The 19,276-nt window shown below is 44.9% G+C and overlaps 1 protein-coding gene across 8 annotated transcripts in view; it reads left to right on the top strand.

Annotated features, from left to right (window-relative positions):
- The first annotated feature begins 957 nt into the window (after window positions 1-957).
- Window positions 958-19,276, top strand: part of garnl3 (GTPase activating Rap/RanGAP domain like 3) — a 35,623-nt gene continuing 17,304 nt past the window's right edge. For 6 of the 8 annotated variants that reach the window (XM_058065026.2, XM_058065023.2, XM_058065020.2 and 3 more), the window contains exons 1-2: window positions 961-1,873; window positions 15,258-15,327. In XM_058065026.2, the coding sequence (XP_057921009.2) occupies window positions 1,776-1,873; window positions 15,258-15,327 (168 nt within the window). In that variant the 5' untranslated portion in view covers window positions 961-1,775. Of the gene's footprint in view, window positions 1,874-11,070; window positions 11,373-15,257; window positions 15,328-19,276 lie in introns of those variants that run through there. The other 2 variants (XM_078794032.1, XM_058065024.2) reach the window with 2 other exon arrangements.

Raw genomic sequence — 19,276 nt, 5'->3', positions numbered from 1 at the left:
CATTCATAATTGTAAAATAGTGTAAAAACAATTGCAGCCGTGTAAAAGAGTCAATGTTGCTAACTAGTGAGGACATTGATTTTTTAATTTGATTTCATTTAACTAAAACTTGGGCATCACGGCGGGCTAGTGGTTAGCACGCAGACCTCACAGCTAGGAGACCAGGGTTCAATTCCACCTTCGGCCATCTCTGTGTGGAGTTTGCATGTTCTCCCCGTGCATGCGTGGGTTTTCTCCGGGTACTCCGGTTTCCTCCCACATTCCAAAAACATGCTAGGTTAATTGGCCACTCCAAATTGTCCATAGGTATGAATGTGAGTGTGAATGGTTCTTTGTCTATATGTGCCCTGTGTTTGGCTGGCCACCAGTCCAGGGTGTACCCCACCTCTCGCCCGAAGACAGCTGGGATAGGCTTCAGCACCCCCGCGACCCTCGTGAGGATAAGCGGTAGAAAATGAATGAATGAATGAATAATTAAAACTCCTGTCCATGTGTGTCACTAAATGTGTTCCCTGGGGGACCTTTTTGGCGGGTGGACAGGAAGCAACATTGTTGTGGGTTATGGCCCCCACAAGCCCATTTTATGATGTTTTTATTATCATGCCTGTTGTGAGATCATTTAAGCCTGCTATCAATGGTGATTTACATCTGATGCTTGCCTTGTCGAACAATTACTGACACCTAGTGGCCAATGTAGAATGTTACATTCACATTTAGAATCATTCTTCTGCCATCTATTTTAGTTATTTCATTTAACTATTTTTATGCATGTTAAATATTATACAATTTTCTCATTCAGGATGTGTTTCACTTCATTTTTAGAACGAGCCACCCGACCATAATGGCCCCTGGGCCGCACCTTGGACACTCTTGTGCTAACATGTGTCACATGCATGTCGGCGGCCATGGAATTTTAAGCCGCCAAAAAAAGAAAAAACAGATTGGCTTCAATTTGCAGGATTTGCTGACATCGGTTGAAAGATATTCAGAAGCGTATTTTTCCTGGATATCTCGGGCAAATTCTTGGCAAATTCCTGGCAAATTCCGCCATGCAGCGCTTGATTGTGGGGTTTAGCAAGTGAAACTGACAACAACAAATGAAGTGGCTGAAAAGGAGAATGACCAGAGCGCCTTCACTCTTGACCTGATAACTTTGTGCATTGTTTCCAAGTGTGTCACTAGGCAAAAGGAAAGGGGATCACACACTACTGCCCTCTAATGGTGAGTGTATTCCAATGAAATAGCCTCCAAGGAAAATATTAACAGTGGCATTCAAATGGGAATGTTCTGATTGTCCAGGCAAAGGCAGAAATAGTTCTGCAGATGTTTTATTGGGTTCCTTTAGCATGCGTTGGGGTACCTAATGAAGTGGCCAGTCTCTCCCTCTCTCTCTCACTCTAGCCCCCTCTCTCTCTCTCACTCCCTGTCCCTTTTTCCTCTTCCTCACTCTCTGCTGTCTCGGTCACTCGGTTCCATAGCAGTAGTTGTGAAGAGTACCGAGTGAGCAGCTCCGTTTGCGCCCCAGAAGCAGGAACCACTACCGGACCGCCCCTCTCCCTCCCCGATAGCCCGCATGGAGGTACCAACCGGCCGCAGACGCTGCGCCCCTGTCCGCTCCCTCACGGAACCTTCTTGTCCAGTCTGAGGGGGGGTCGGGGTGGTGGTGGCGGCGGCGGAAAGAAGTCTGCAAGATCACTTTCGACCCGAGACGAGGATTTTTTTTTTGGAAGGCGAACCGCTCCTCTCTCGCTATTGACTTTATTGAAAGAGCATCGATGAATTCGGATAAAAATGTTTACCTCGGCAGAGACAAAGGCATCATGCGGAAGAGAGCCTTGCTCCTTCGGAAGGGCTGCAGCTTCGAGATTACCAGGTAAGAGGATGAGGAGGAGGAAGGGTCACTTTTGTCTTTGGGACTTTATACTTTGGAACCTCAATCACGTCAACTTTCCATTGCGTCTTTTTCATGCGCTTTAATGGCTCATTTATACCCAAAATGTCCCGCACTGACCCCAATCGGTATGATTGACACCTAAATAGACTTATCTTCATCCTAATATGTCGTTTTGGATGCTGATAAGCAGGCTTTTGCCACCTGACTCTGCAATGTTAGCATCTCGGCGGATGTCAGTCACGTTTTTCCAAATTTACGACCCAGCTGTGTAGCGGATTGGTGGTGGGGGGTCCGGTGTTGTCCAATCAGGGTGGCCTTTTGGGATGAAATGATGCTGGTTGGAGTATTCCAGTATTCCACCTTGAACAGGCAGACAAGGTGGGGGTCTCTTTGGGGAGGGGTGTCACTGACTGCACCATTGAGCAGTGTGAAGTATACTGTAGTAGTATTGCGATACTGTGCAAGTACATGATAATTGATACTGGAAGGTAGGGTTCGATGGCCAGTTTGACCATTTTTTTTTACAATGGGCTTTTTTGCTTTCATTTTTCCATCAATCCTTTTTATATACCGCTTTTCCTCACATATTCGTGGGGCATGCTGGAGCCTATCCCAGCTGTTTTCAGGCAAGAGGCAGGGTACACCCCGGACTGGTCGCCAGCCAATCACAGGGCACACATTGACATGCTAATGAAAAAAAAGCCCAAATAGCCCCGGGCCACTCAGTACATTACATGAACAGTGCATGAAGTCACTATATGATGGGGAAAAAGTTTTCCCATTCCGTGTGGAAGTGGTTTTTGTCGAAGAAATAAATTTGAGGCTAACTGTTTAGCTTGCTAGCTCGTGGCTGTCTCGAGTCTCTGCACCATAGGAGTTGCAATGTGGTGTAATCAATGATTAATAGTAGTGTTAAAAGCGGACATTTAAAAAGATAAAGTTGATCAACTTCTATAAAGTTGGCAGCACAAACAGGAAGTCTTTATATGCACTTGCCAGTGGGTGGCACCAACGTTTATTATCAACTCTTAGACCATTTATCAACCCCTAAACAGTTAGCAGCACAAACCGGCCGCTATGCACTCGGCAGTGTGACCAATCACAGCAGAGTAGGCGTGCCTGGAGGCAGGACGTGGGTGGGATACATGAAAACAGACCGTTTCCACGAAATCCAAAGAAATACAGCGGAATAGGTGCAGATTCTGGAAGAACTAGAATGCGTTCTGTGATGGTTATTGTGGGTAGCTGCTTTGTAGGAGTCCACAACTCAATTCAAAGGGCCGAAAAATGAATATAACAGAGCCCCTTTAGGACAATTTTCCCATAAGAAATCATATCAATTCAGCTACTCGGTTTCAGACGCAATGTTATGTAATTAGGAAGGATGAATGGGTGGATGGAACTTACTGTTGATGCAACCCCCATCTTCTTTATGAAATTGCCGGGACTCGCAACTTTCTTTGGTCCCATGGCGGATTATTTAGGAGTCGCACTCAATAAGAAAATGCAGTGAGTCAGCAAGGTGCAGGGTGATTTGTTTGGACACTCGATTCCACGGAATGATACAGTACAAAGCAAACCGACTAGTTTGCAAAATTGAACAGTACCTTATTAACATCTCTGTCCCGGCTGATCAGTAAAATATGGCTAAAGTGAGCACGGCGATATGTTTGTTGCTAATGGCCATTGCGATCGCGGCTCCAACGGGTTTATTATAGAGCTTTTCTTTAGCTGCCCCTTGACGCCCACCTACGCTCTCATTTTCCGCTATTTTCAGTCAGCTTGTGGAGGTGTGCAGGCGTGCAAATTTACCAAGGAGTCTCGCCTCACTGCTCTTCAAGCTGATGGTTTTAGTGTGCGTGTGGATTCCCGCTGCACGTGTTGGAGAGCTGTGTTGCCATTCAGTTTTGCAAAGCCCTGAGTCACATGACCCGCAAGGCTTCCTGGAAGACACTGGCAGTCTGGCAGGCCATCAATCAGCGCTGGCCTTGAATTCTGCTGCATGGGGGCGAGATAAAGTGGAGTCTTCATAGTGAGAGTGTTTTTAAAAGAGCCTCCAGTGAAGCCATGTGTGTGTGCGTGTGTGCGTGCCATTCATTGTCTTGCCTGCTTGAAGGGGAATCACTGAAAGGAGTGTGTCGTCTCCTTGTCTTCTCCTGCCAAGTTTGGCATTACCATAGAGGATAGAGGTGATTGGTTGTGTTATCTCCTCCACCACAACATTAGGTATCCCTGCACCTGCTGATCAAAGGTCTTATAAGGGATTGATCAACAGACGTTGAAAAGGAACATTGCTGATCAAAGGTCTTATAAGGGATTGATCAACAGACGTTGAAAAGGAACATTGTAGCCGGTCATGTATTAGCAGTCCACTTCCTGGTCATGGAGGAGAGGAATAGAATTGTAGCACAATGACAAAAGACGTTGCGACTAGATGGGACTGACTGGAATATCATATTTTAAAGTCTAAACGGGCTAAAACCGATCCAACATAGATATGCCAGGATATAACCATTTTTGTATTGTTTTTAGAATGTTCCATGGGCCGATCGGCGTACATCCCTGTTGTAGGGCGACTCCATCGTGGCAAGCTGCATGTACCGCTACATTTTCCCCACAGAAGGCACACATGTTGGAGGAAAAACAAATGTCTTGGTCTCTTGTGGTTTCCTGCTAGAGCCTTTTTGTTGGGCCGGCTTCAAAGCAGCGCACCAATGAGAAACATGTTTCCAGTGTCAGCCATCTTTTATGTATTTAGAATCAAACACTTTTAAAGTCGCAGCACTTCCTGCCATTGGGGGGACGACACTGTATCGCAGCCGGTCAGGGATCTTTGTTGCCGTGTTAGCATGATGTGAGATGGTTATCATCATAAGTGGGTTGTAGCTAGAGTTGCACAGTTTTTTTGAAACATTGTTTTTTTCACATTTTTATTTAACTGTAGTTTGTGTACACCAATGTGGATTTAACCAATTGTACTTGTTTATTTGTCCTATTAAAATATCATGACTAAAATGTGTTGAACAAGAGTTTAGAGGGGAGGGAGCCACCTGCTGTGGCCCAGCAAAGTGCACTATATTCGGACACGTTTGAGCAGCCGATGTGGCGATATGGAGGTCAGTAAAACCGGAGAGTAAAGCGCAAGGAGCCACCAGGCTCAGGCCAGCAGGGTGCACTGTATTCGGTCACATGCTCTGAGCAGTATGACATCAATGCTGTATTGTAGGTTGTTCAACCTGAGTATCTTGGTTCTGTTCAGGCATGTTTTTTTTTTGTTTAAAGGGGAACCTCTGGGTGACTATTTTAGACCAAACTGATTGTGTTCTGTCTCTTAATGTGCAAGGGCTGCAGTACTACAGTATCATTTGTAAAAAAAATAAAACAATAGCTGCCAGAGTCATGGATGCTGAATCGTCACATTGCCACACGACTGCCCCCAAGCTGGGGAGAATTTGGGGAATTCTTGTGGGTTTCATGAGGTGTGCAGGTGTGTGTATGTAATAGATGCTAGCCAGTGCAGATATACAGAAATACATTTGTAAACCTCAGTCCCTAACGTCCTAAGACGTTGAGTTGACAGCTCGATGGTTCTCGCTCGGACCCCTGGTTTGAGCCGTGGCTCGCCATTGGAGTCACACGTACACTAATCATCCCTCGGCACATTCATTAACCATGGTGGCAACACGGTTTCTATTGTGTGGGGTTTCTTTTGCGAGGCTGCTTTACACTCCGATCGGCCGTACAGTGAGTCCCCTAGCGAGGCATGATGATAAACACTGGACTCTAATCATTCCCATATGTGGCTGCATAGCTCAGCACAACCGTCCGCGGCGCACAACGCAACACGGGGCTTCTTTCAGGGCAAAAAAGAAAGTCTCAAATTACGTGGCGAAAAATCAGGGGGGAAAAATGTTTGATTGCAGCCCTATGTCAACTTTTACTCCTCCACTGGAACATCTGCTTCCATTTAGGGCATACCTACATATTAAAAAGCACAGTGCGTCGCTCCGGGAAGGCTGGAAAAACATTTGCCGTGATAGTCGACTGGAGGGAGGCCAGCGTACGGTGGAGTGCTACGCTGCCTTGAGACGTGGCCAGCCCCCACGGCGCTCGCCTCCACTCTGTCATCTACTGTATACGCGTCCATTACTGGAAAAACCAGAGTGCGAGTGTGTGTTTGGCTGCCAGGCAGGTGAAAGGTCACACCGCTGTCTGCCGCCCTTCAAGTGAGGGGTGCGGTTTAGGCGGAGGAGGTCAGCAGTAAGCTCTTGTGACTCCTTGGAGACGTACAGTATGTGGTTCACTCCTCTGGGCCAGCTGCATCTTCCTGTTCCCCGTCTTTAGTTTTAGGTCTGCTTTTTTTCATGTCCAGATATGTAAAACTCCAAAACCAAGGCCAACTCTTAAAAAAAAATATCCCATTGTGAGTTGTACCTACAAACCTAGTGCTTTATTCTTCTTTAACGATTACATAATAAAAATGTGTTTCAGCTGTTTTTTTACAGTGACCTTATTTGACACAGTAAATCACCAATAAGCATCCCTTGTACTTGCACTTGTAATGGAAGTGATAACCACCAGAGAGCGCCCTCTTCCCATTAACTGAACACCAGTCTTTCATTGACAAAAACTGCCTCATAAATTTTGACTAAATGCAAAACAATCATAAGATCCTGTACACAATTAAATGAATTATAACTACAAACAATTAAAATAACTACACAATAACCCCATATATAATGTACAGAACTATTTAAAATGCATATAATTACGATTATTCACCATTTGAAATGTTTTCCTTTTATTTTTAATAAGAGGACACAATTTTATACATTGAAATGAACTGAATATTGACATCATGTTAACAGGATGCCATGTTTGTGAGTTGAAGATACATACACACACTACATACATACACTAGATGGTGCCGGAGCTGCACTGCTGTTGACGTTTTCAGGTCAGAGTATCAAACTGTGTGGACGCGATTGGCGCCTCCGCTGCCGTTCTCTTCTCTTCATTCATTACTGACTGTATGGCCAGGTTCGAGTCATCCATTTATAAAACCAAGGTCATTGTTTTATAGGTCATTAGGGCTTGCCGACACATTCAAAAGGTAACCAAATAGAACAATCGACACAACACTAAAAGAACGTAACTAAAACTGGCCACCGCAACCATGGAGCAACTAGCAGGTACCCAAAAAGCAACATGCAGCCATCATTAGGGGCCTGTTGAGGGGACCAACCTTGGAACTACCACAATATTAAAAAGCCAAGTAGCTTTCTTTTAATAATAAACTGAATATTTTGTAATTAGAGCATAGAAAACCTGTTTGACTTTCTAAATATGATTTTTACATTGATTAGAGCCTTCTAGATATGAAGTAACACCCCTATAGTAATCTTTACACTTATATTCCCCCATTTAGTCGATATAATCAGAGAACATAAGGCATTGAAGATATAAGCAAGACATGTTTTGGACGTGTGGACAGGAAGTGACGTTACAGATTCAGAGTTGAGTGTTAGCAGGAGTACAGCCATAACAATACCATGTTGTGTTTATGATAATGATGAGGACTATTGTTAATATTATTGTGTTATTAGTGTGCCCGTGAGATAAATTATGATAAAATAATGAGTCTGGTGCGGTTCACTGGTGACACCTAGTGGCCAGTGTAGTAGCATTCATCAGCGCGTTGTATTGCCTTCATTCCACTATTTGTATTTTTTAGTTTATTTAGAGAATTTGTATGCTTGAACATGTTTCAAATTATTTTTACCTATTGCCAGCCTGTTGTTATAATAGCTAAGGTTAGCAGCAAAACTTGACCAAATTGCTAGCATTGGCTAACAACAAACACAACTAGCGGGCGTGTTACGTCGGGCGTAGCTTCCGTACAGGCGGCTTGCAGTACGTGGCGTCTTCGAGGCAGTCAAAGCCAATGAAACAGCTTTGTCAAGATTGGAGACAATTTGGACGCTTTGTTGAGCCAAGAATCGAACAAAAGCCATGCCAGCAGATCAGACACGGGCAAATTAGAAGAGAACAAAGTGCACACTAAATCCTCTTCCTGTGAGGCGACAGCGCTGACTCGTTTCTGTACGTCCAGAATGAATTAGCAGCAAATCTTTTTGCAATTATTTGGCCTGACGTACATAGTTAGCAAACACACACACACACCATATTTAGCACGAGATGCGGTGTCCAGGCCTGCTTCCGTCGTGACCAACAAAAGGTTATTTGCCTGATTGCGCTTGATGAGCGCGCAATCAACAATGGCCGCCGCCTGACATTTCTCTGAAGTCGCTCGTTGACCTGCTGGCATTTGAGGCTCACTGGGAGCACCCGGGGCCGCGCTCGGAATCCTAATTCTTTGTTTGTGTGCGCGTCAAGTCTAAATGAGCGTCGTTCAACGAGAGGTTAAACCGTGGCGTCTTTTTTTTTTTTTTTCTCTCAGAAATATCACGTGTCAAGGCGGACGCCCTCTTGAACCGCCGCCGTGTGCCCACATCTCATCTGTCGGTCTTGTCTGGATTGTGATGACGCATGCGTACGTTTCGTAGCGTGTTAACATTGTAGCGCACGTGCCAGGCCACCGCATTCTGGTTTTGGACGTACATTTTTTTCATCTCTTTCTTCTGCGTGAATTGTGTCGCTTGAACCAAACCTTTGAAACATTTCCATACTTTTCAACACTTTATACTTTTATTGAAGGCCGGGTGGGTGGAGCCACATTCTCCTAATTAGCATCCAGCTTTTATATACTGTACCTGTGCACTGCGGATGAACTCATCCACGATAATGCTTCCACCTACGTGTTTGGAGAGCAGCAAGCCTGGGATAGTCCAGCCTTGCCGGTTCTCACACACTCGCATCCATGTGTACAAATTGTACGGGAAGGTTACTTTGAAAATGTCAACTTGGGCGTCGAAAGCTAAAGCACTCAATTGATCTAGAAAACAAAGCCCCCCGGTGGGGAGGGCGGTTGACCGTTGTCAGCAGTTATCGACGGAGACCTATGGTATCGTACTTGGGCTTCATCCACCAGCATACTGGCAGCTCTCACCATGTCTCCATGGAGGTTTTCTTGTCGCAGTTCTCATCCAAAAAAGGAAAAGGAAACATAACATGGAATATTGAAGTCATTTTTCTTTAAAAAAAAAAAAAAGTATACAAATTTTTAATTAATCTGATTAATAAATTTGATCAGATTAATCAGTTTTTTTAAAACATGAATTAATCATAATTAACCACCATCAGCAACTATGGCTGAATGCCCATTTTTCACATAAGTGTGCAATGAAAAAAAACAATCAAATGCCAAAATAGTTGTCAATTGATTGGATAATCGATTAATTGTTGATCAGATTAATTGTTGCAGCCGTATACTGTTGGGTCACACGCCTCTGAGAAACACCACTGTGTGTTTTCATGCGCCGCCTTTGATTGTGAGAAACTAGGGTTGAGATGTGACCCACAAGTGTGTGTGTGTCCCCCCCCCCCCATGCCACGCAGAAACCCACTTGTAAACACCACCACCCCTCCTGGTGTAGGCTGTGTTGATGCAAAGGTCTTGTGGGCCCGCTCGTTGTGTGTGTGTGTGTGTGTGTGTGTGTGTGTGTGTGTGTATGTGTGCGTGCGCGCGTGATTGGGCTCTTGGATCTAATTAGAGGCAAGGGTGTTGCGATATATGGGGGAGGGGGGGCTACTTGTAGGTTGATGCCGATGTGAGGAAAACAAAGGCACTATTTTCTGCGTCCATTTTTTTTCCTCCTTTTTTCCTCCCTCCAGGCTGCCATTGACGCACTTGAGTCGGGTTATTAATATCACTTGTCACTTTGGTCAAATGTGTAACGTAGAAAAGAAGAAGAAGGCATGAGTGCTGCTGTTGCTTGAGGTGTTTTCCAGTGACACACACACAGACAAGGGGGGGGTTTCTGTTGGTGAAATATTGATGAGCGGCCCGGTGGCGTGTAGCCTGAGACGAGCATTCCTGCAGGCGGTCCCTGCAACCGTCTGTGTGTGTGTGTGTGTGTGTGTGTGTGTGTGTGTGTGGACACAGTGGCCTTTTGTAGTGGTATCAGATTTAACTGAGCTCAGGTTTCACCTGTGTGTGTGTGTGTGTGTGTATTTGTCTGTGTACTACCGCCTTCACAAATACTGTATGTTTGTTTTTGCATATTCACATTCAAGCCGTGTTGTCACTCATGTTTCATTCTTACGCCAGGCCCCACCATGTAATTATATATGTTGTATTTGTATGTATTTTTCTTTTGGCTATTATTATTATTAGTCCTTGCCTTATTTGTTATGTAGGTGACTAGGTGGACATACATGATCAGATGATGAATGGAAGGGTAAATGAATAGGTAATGGATAGACCATTGATGAATAGGTGAGCAGATAAATGTATGGCGATACGATGATGGATGCCATGTTTGGTGAATGAATGCATTGGCTGGAAGGATGGATTACAACTTTCTTCATTACATTAAAAAAGGCTTTTTTTTAAATTTCAACTTTCTGCAATTATTGTTTATATTTGTTTATATTTGTATTATTTTTTTCCCTTTAGTATTGATTTTTGCCTTTTCAAATTGACATTTTCAGAATGTGCTGTGGGCCAATAGCCGCAGGTCACAAATGGCATCAGGCTGCACTTTGGACACCCTTGCTCTATTTTGGCGCATCCTGTGGTGTGTTAGGGAACAATGTGGGGGGTAAAAGTTGTGTACATTTTTTTTCATTTTAGCAGTTTTCCAGTTTCTAATATTTGAATGTTTATTCATTGAAATATTCATCATTTTAAAAAAAAAATCCAGGGCTGAAAATCCCATTCATAAGATTTTAGTTTCATTATTGGACATCCTATTTGCTATTGCGGATGATGGGATGTGCTTATCCAAACCCTGCCTGCATCCTGACATCACTTTGGGCTCCAGGCACGTGTAAGCAAAGAGACACTTGGCGTGGTTGACGATGATGTAACAGCTGTGTTGTTTTTCCACGTCTCGTCGAGGGAGAGAGAGTGGGAGAGAGAGAGAGAGAGAGAGGTGGGGGGTCTTCTCTCCACTCTTGCAGAGCCTCCAGCCAAAAAGTGTCGTGTTCACACACACACGCACCATTGATGTGCAGCAGTGGATGTCGTGGGGGTCAGCGGGAGGGCGGGATGAGGCAGTAAACACACTCTGCCGCTTCGGCTTCCTGAGCAGAGCCAGAGCGGATTCGAACCGGCTGTTTTTTTTGTGTGTGTGTGGATCAGCTGCTGTCGGCGCCGCAGTGATGCTGCTGCTGCTGTTGCCGCTGTGCGCTTAGCTGGAGAACCTGCGCTGGTGGAAGAGGAGGTCCGGAAGGAGGCGAGGGAGGGACCTTCTTTTTATTCTAGCACCAGTTTGTTGCAGGACCGACAACCGTGACGTGGGGACATGAACAGTGTGGATCCAGCATCCAGCAAACTGTTGACTTTCAATCAGCGGTAAAAGCAAAGAATGTTGATTTTGCAAGCTTTGCATGGCACCTTGCATCTGTTGCATGCCCCCCCCCCTTCCCTGCTGCAATCAGACGCGCTAATGTCCCCCGAGGTGTTCCTTACAGTCATTAAAGTTAATTAAATCTGCTAATCACCTGTGCCATGGTTTTCAAGTTGGACATTTTGTCAGCTTTTATTTGCTGTTGCTACAAAAGTGACAGAAAAAAACAAAGTACAAGTAAAGTGTGAATTGGATGTGCAGTGTGACTATAGCGGGTTGGTGCAGCCAAATGCTTGTGTGAAATGAAGCTGCGTGGGGATATGGTGCAGTAGGATGGAATTGATGATTCTATTGATTTGGCAATTGCCACATAGAGGGGATTAAAAAAAAAGGAGAAGCTGGTTTTGGTGTGCATGACGCTGATGCTGTTTGTGTGGCAGCTGTGTATTAATATATACTGTACATATTTCATTTATTTATCCTTCTTTCTTGACATCATGCCCACAAAGTGAGTTGAACAGTAACTGAACACAATTGGGATACTCGACTTTCCCCCTGAAGGCAATTTTGTTGCATCCTAATTTCATTCTAATTTCTCATTTCTGACATCCAGCATTCAAGTAATATGGAAAGTGTACTCATTCATGTTATACTGTCTTATTGGTCCTTCAAGTGGAGCTCTTAAGGTGTGTTTTTCTACCATACGCTGTTGTGTGGTGCCTTCAGAGTCTGCACCAATGACAAAAGTACCGCACACGGCAACAAGATCCTGCTCTTTCCTTATTCTGAGGCAATTCTGAGCCCAACTTCTGATCAGATGTTTAGTCGGTTTAATCAGACATTGGCGCAGGATTGTTACTGGTCAGTCCTACGACAGTCGCAAATGTTCTGGGACCTCGGACAAAACTCTTAAAGGGGTTCATTTCAGGCTTTTGTATTGAGTTCTGGACTCGTGTAGAGCAGCTACACACAATTAACCACACAGAAAGCTTTCTAGACCTTCCAGACTCTGCACCTGCAGTGTTTCCATTGATTTGCTGCCACTTGCACAAAGGGTCTCTTTAATTTACGTCTCCCGGGAACTTCCGGACAGCTGCCGAAACCCACGTCCCAGCAGTTTTGCTGCTACTGGCATAGTCCAACTTTGTATTGTTCACAATATTTTTCTCCTGTTGGCTGAGAATCAGAAACTCCAACCGTTTCTGCCTGATGCTTGCCTTTTTAGCTTTCCCTTACTCCCCAACAATCATTTCCTGACAACTATTGCTAACACGGTGAACAGAGCTAAGCAGAGTGATTTGAGTGGTAAACTTAGGTTGTAATTATTTCGTGTGACTCAGCACATCTTGAATGTGACGCTTGTGTTTGGATTGAAAGGAACCAGCTCGTAACCTCCTGCCTGGTGAAATATTGACTTTTCACCAAGTCAAAAAGGCTCAAAATAGGCATGGGAGTCTTCCTGCTGTGGTTTGAACGTCGATTAAAATATCTCTTTGTTGGCATTTTTGCCGTCAGAAGGCTTTTTTGCTCCTATAAATCTGCCGTATTGATGCCTGTCTCATCTCAGCTCGGGGACAAAGAGCTAAAGCCAGGGTTATAAAATGGCAATCACTCCCAAGGACCAGCTTCAAGAGCAAATATGGAGCTAATTGTTTTGCCTTTGAGTGTGTTCGCAGTCTTTTTTTATTTTTCTTTGCAGCTTTCCCACAGCCGTAGTAGTAGTTTTGCATTCTCTGAAGTAGAAAAGATGTCAGTTTTGCGACAATTTAAACAGACTACTGTTTTTTTTCTTCTGCAAGTATGGTTTGTTGGGTCCAGTGTGGACGCACTCCAGGACCAAACATGGGGGGCACCGAGATCGCCTGAGAGATGGGTTTTTGGCCAGCTTGCAAATGGCTGGATAAAGTCCGTCTAAGTCTGACTTGAGGGAGGCAAGTGTGAACACAGGCCGCACCAGTGGAACAAAAGGCCGGATAGGATGTCACCAAATGCGAGCGTAACCAGTAAGACCAGAAGCGTAAACACGGTGTATGGTACCTTGCTTCCAAAATATCCAAAACGACCAAAAAAATGCAAATGAAAAGTTTTTCAGCTCAGTGATTATGGACTATGTTCTGTTCCAAATGTATCATAACAGAAACACGCACCAAAAAAAACTTTTCATCGTCTTTTTCATTAAAGCGCCGCCAAGAGATTTCATCATCCCTCTTCATGGTCCAACCCTTTTTACGACCATCTTACCCCTCCTCCTCCTCTCAGAGGACAACTGAAGGGTAGGAAAGACCTGGGTATCACTTGGGTTGAAGGTGTGAGGACACCAGAATAGGAGAAAAGCTCAGGAACGAGCCGTCAGCGTGACCCGAGGAAGCCAGCATCCGAGGAGTGCTGATGGGTAGATAGATGCTGAGGCGCTCATGGACTCTAAAAGGCATTAAGCACACACGTACATTATATATAAACGCCTCCATCTCCTGGAGAAGAAACCTGAGCGCGGTGGGAGATAGAAATGGAGTGGGGGGTTATGAAAAGGAACACCAGTAACGTTTTCTCCTATATATATACAGCTATACCGGAATAATAGTCTGTTTTCAATCTGTGTTGATCCTATATGTTTGTGTATAGGGGCTCTTTCATTTATTCATGAAAATAAATGTGTGTGCTGTTTTTCCTCCAAGGTGGATAGATGCCATCACTGAGTACAATGGAGGTCCCCACTAATACAGTCGTCCCTCGTTCGTAGCGGTTCATCAGTTCCAGACCCAAGCGCAATAAATGAATTTCAGCGGAACATGATTCAATGTTAATAAATGGAATAGAAAACCTGTTCATGACTTTCTAAATATGGGTTTTTAACATTATCAGAGCCCTGCAGACGTGAAATAATCCCCATTTAGTCACCTTTACACTCTTATTAAACACTGTTGACATCACATTGAACAACTCTTATGCTGCAAGGACTAAAGATGGCCGCTAGCTGGCCGCTGGTTACAGGAATTAGAAATTAGAAGTATGGATTTCAAATGAGACGGGCAGAAATACCGAATGTCACCACTCGATGCGCTGCCAGGTTGGTTGACTGTTCCCCGGGAACTGGAGTGGATGTGTGTACACCACAGCTGATGATGCAGCCACTCCTGTCACATTTATATATCTCTAAAATGAATACCATCTTCTCCTTAAGCCTAAAATTTAAAGGCCTTGCACCCTTGTGTATTCTGTACGCGCTGTGTGTTTCTTGCGTGGCGTATCGCTCTACAGGTACGCTGATTTTGTGATGGCCACGTGATCCAAGATGGCGGTGTAAACAAACCAGACACTAAACAAGTGGGCAAGCCAAGGCAAAATGTTCTACAAATATTTTGGATGTTAACTGATAAACATCTACTAGGTCGGCCAACCTATGCCCAAACATCAGCAAAGTCAGGACTCGTGTCGCATTTGCAGTACATCAGAAATCACAAGACTCTTCAACATGACGACTATAGTTATTGCTGTTCCATTGAATTCTTGTATTTAGTGTGTTATTACTGTATTTTCTACGTGTTGTGTCCAGTCTGAGTGTCTTATCAATGTCCTTTCTGACTTTGGTGCCAAAGGGCATGCCCACCACTTCCCAGCATGTTGACTTATTGAGGTCGGCAGCCGTGTTTTATGTTTACTTTCAACTGGAGCACTTTGAGGTCGGACCTCAGAAGCACCGAGTGGGATGGTCGTTGCTTCCCAGCAGTCTGGAAGGCAGCACTCCATGTAACAGTCTACTGCCCTGCACATGAGCACTTCCATCACACACACCAAACATCACAGTCATGCGCCACTAATGAGGGGAAAATGTTTTTTTTGTGTGTTGTTTGCTGGCGTTTGTATTTACAGAGCGTGTGTTTGTGTTGCAGCTCGGCCTCGGAGGACTTGGGCTGCAGGCGTGGAGACTTCAGCAGGAAGCACTATGGCTCTGTGGAGCTGGTGAGTCGTCTTTCTAGCCTCCACCCCTCCCTCCTTGCTCTCGCTGTCTCTCTGCCGGCCTGGAGGATGGACATCGGAGGCTGGCCTGGTGAGTCATGATGCGCTGGGTGTGGTCCAGCGACATGATCGCTCCCGCTGTTGCCTCCTCCTCGTCAGCCTCCACATTGAATTTGTCCTGTTTGTTTGATGCTCTTTGAGTCATTGTTGCTACTTGGAGAGGTGGGGGTGGGGGCGGAGTGTTCTTTCAGTTTGGTAGAAGGAGGGGCGTTTGTGCTGCAATCGCACTTCCTCGCAGGAGGCCTGTCGTGGGTTTGGCCGTGCCAGATTAGCAGTAAGGAGAAACCACATGCTGCCAATCAGCACCAGCAGACTGGCACTTCACTGTGTCGCTGTGTGTGTGTGTGTGTGTGTGTGTACAAGTCACAGAGTGCTGAGTAAGAGTCAGGATGAGGTCACTGACAGCCTTAAAGTGTATCCGTCAGTCACAGAAAAGAGGAAACACTTGCACCCACACACTACAGCCTTGAAATGACTTGAGTGGCATCCTGCCCTCACATGCTGCTTTAACCCATGAAGTGAATACTAGAAATGGAGTCATAATGTATGTACAGTACGTGCATATGATCCTATAAAATGTGCAGCCCATAGATGAATATCAAAACTGAAAATGTAGTACACAAAGTACTTGCGGCATCTTTAATGTCGAGGCTTACAGTGCTGGAAGAATTCTACATAGTGTACCATTTCTAATTAGTTTCTAATTAGTTGTCATGACGATTTGTTTATGATAGAACTATATATGTATACGGCTGATCCAAAGTGTGTGTTTGTCAGTGTCACACAACACCTGGTGAGCAGAAGTCTGCCCGCTCCAGTCTCAGACTTTTGCCTGCACTGTCACTTTGGATTTATCCCGTCCACTTGTGTGTGTCTCTCTGTGTGTGTGTGTGTGTGTGTGTGTGTGTGTGTGTGTGTGTGTATGCGTGCGCGCAACGTCCCTTGATTCAGTGTGTCTGGCACCCGAGAACGCCTGCCGAGCCGGGCGGCACTAGACGCTGGACTGTATATCAGCACGCTGGCTTCTCGTTTGGCTCTTACACCATGCTGATGTTTAAATGTCTACGCAACCGTAAGTGTTCTCTCGCGGCAAAGATTGCTGACAACAAAACATGGCCGCTGGCATCAACAAAGCGGCAAACCCGAGCGCACATGAGCCAGAACAGCTGAGTTAATTGCTGTCATGTTTTTGTAAAAGGAAAATAAAAAGGATGGGCGAGCAGCCACTTAAATAGGCCACACAGCGGGAAAACTCTTACTGTCTGATGGGACAGAAAGCAAAAATCAATTGGTTTTCATTTTCAAACACCGCAAATTAAATTGCATTTTGACATCACTGAAGGAATTGATTCTTTTTCCCGGTCATGTCACGCACGGCCACTCACAGTGTTCAATCATAACTAATTACCGCCCATAAAATAATTGGCATATGCAAGCCAGACCCATGAGGCCGTTTAAGGACAGGAGGTTCTATTCTTACTGTTCTTTATACTTCATAACACAACTCATATGTCCATCATAGGGAATGTGTACTAGCGAGTCGGGGTGCACATTAAAGTCAAATGCATGTGGATCATGTCATTTGAGGGTCAAGTAGATTTGGGAATAACTGGATGAAACGTGGGTATATCTGGACACAATAAGATGTCTACAGTAGCAAGACAGTCAGTGTCTCAGCCATAAGCTGTTTTTTTTATTTCTTGCCTGCTTTCTGATTTAGTGCTTGTGTTTTATTGGAATCCACATGCGACCGCTTATAAAACTCCTTCATTTGTCTCTCTTATTCTTTCCATTTACTCTGGTCTCCACCGTCCAAATAAAACTGGAGAAAACACAATTTACTTCCATAAATTGCTGAATTAATGAGAGCAAGGAAGCAAATATGGGTGTCTGCCCCCACCCCCACCCCCCCACCTCCCGCTGTGATACATAACTAATCTCGTAAAAGCAGACGATGCACGGCGCCTTGCTGTGACGCTCTGTGGTCTCAGTCTCGGTCACAGCATCTTCCCCTGCTGTTTTAGTTCCCACAACAACTGAGGTGGTTTGTGCAGCACTTCCACTCTTGTCGTCTGGGGGGCTGCAGATATGAAATAACACCCCTATAGTCATCTTTACACTCCTAGTATTCATTCAACTATTAAGCTACAAGGACTCGAGATCGGTTAGCTTCAGAATTTAAAGTAAGAAGTCACACACTTACCACTTCCACACGGAGTGGGAGGAGAACCTTTTTTCACTCTGCATCCACAACTGGCTCCATACAGTGCAAGGTAGGGTAATGTCGTATAATAGCCGAGTGGCCAGAATACTACATATTGTTTGTATTTCAGTATGTTTTAACCATGAAACAGTGATCATTAACCCAATACTGCCAGTGACGGGGAATCGAACCACAATATTAGGATGGATAGATAGATAGATAGACTTTCTTTATTGTCATTGCACAATAAGACAGCAGTGAAATTGCCAACGAAATGTCATTGCCCGGCTACCATATAATAGGAGGGATAGAAAAAATCTATTGCTGCGTCTCTCTACCTGGCTACAAAGTTTGGATAAAAGTGGGAATGTCGTTTCAGCCTAATCCCGCTCATAAAGCACATCCACCTGTCAAGAAAAGACGGCCCTGGTGCCATGATCCACATGAAACACACCTCCATAAGAATGGTTTTATTAGCCTCAAAGGCGTCGTGCTCACCAGTGGAGGGCAAGTGAGTCATACCGCTTCTGATGATCTCACACATACGTCGCCGTCGGTCATCTCATAACATTTATCCTCGTATTGTCATCCAACCCCTCCCACCCGGAGGGTTGTTAGTGTGCATCGACGGCCCGGCCACGAGATCAATTACCGACCAGAAGTCACCAAATGTATTGATTCAGCACCCGCTCATGTCACGCTTTGTCACTCGGCCTCATGGGAAATCAGCTTCTAAATTGTTAAGTCCTGCCCTTAAATGCTTGCTGTTTAAGGGCAAGTGGGTCAAGGAGGGTGTTGCTGTGGGGGGGGGCGGCCATTATTCTTTTATCAGTCTGCTTTTTGTCGTCATTAGACGCTCCCGGTAGTCCCTCACTTCAATCACCCCGACACCTCATCTCTTTGTCTCAGGTCTGATTCCATCACGCCGCTTTGTTAAAAGTTCCCTATCCGACATTTGGACTTTTCACACTTACCTATATGTTTAAAATGGTAAGGAACTTCGGGAATCTTCGATATCAACAGCACTTCTGTCCAGCATACGAGGGGGGCGTGTTGCTGAGCAATTGCCTGACCAATTGCAAGCAAGTAGGCGTGGTCAGGGGAGGAGGTTGACCTTTTTTTTTTTTTTTTTAGACAAGAAGAATACGATTTACCCTTGAGATTTATGGAGTATTAAAGGAAACTTACTACAATGCACTACTGCCATCCAATAAGGCTTTAAAAGTACCTGAAACGAGCAGCATAGCACCTCCTTAACCTCAGCCAAGTGCAGAAGCGGACGCTAAGAGAGGCCAATGACATCGTACAGTAGCACAAAGGCAGCCCAAAAAGGCTTTTTTTTAGAAAGATGAAGTCACTACTCTGCTTTGAGCTGTTTTCTGTCTATTACTGGATGTGATCTAGCGGCTATATGCCCAAACCAGGCAAGCCATAAGTCGCTACTCTGCTTTAGCTGTTTTCTGTCTATTACCGGATGTGATCTAGCGGCTATATGCCCAAACCAGGCAAGCCATTTTCACAAAACCTTGTAGACAAGGCACAGAATGGATCGCAGTTGGACCGTTTTAGGTAGCAGGTTTCATCAACTCATGCTCAAACGTCACGGTGGGACACACACACCAGTCAGACTAGATAGGACAGCTCTTGTCTGAGAGTTTGGAGCAAGATCCAGTCCACTTATTCTCTAAA

This window comes from Doryrhamphus excisus, linkage group LG10, assembly GCF_037039965.1.
Source record: "Doryrhamphus excisus strain RoL-2023G ecotype Guam linkage group LG10, RoL_Dexc_Guam_v1.1, whole genome shotgun sequence".
Classification (NCBI taxonomy): Eukaryota; Metazoa; Chordata; class Actinopteri; order Syngnathiformes; family Syngnathidae; genus Doryrhamphus; species Doryrhamphus excisus.
Note: the sequence above shows the minus strand (reverse complement) of the source record. Positions and strands in the feature narration are given on the sequence as shown.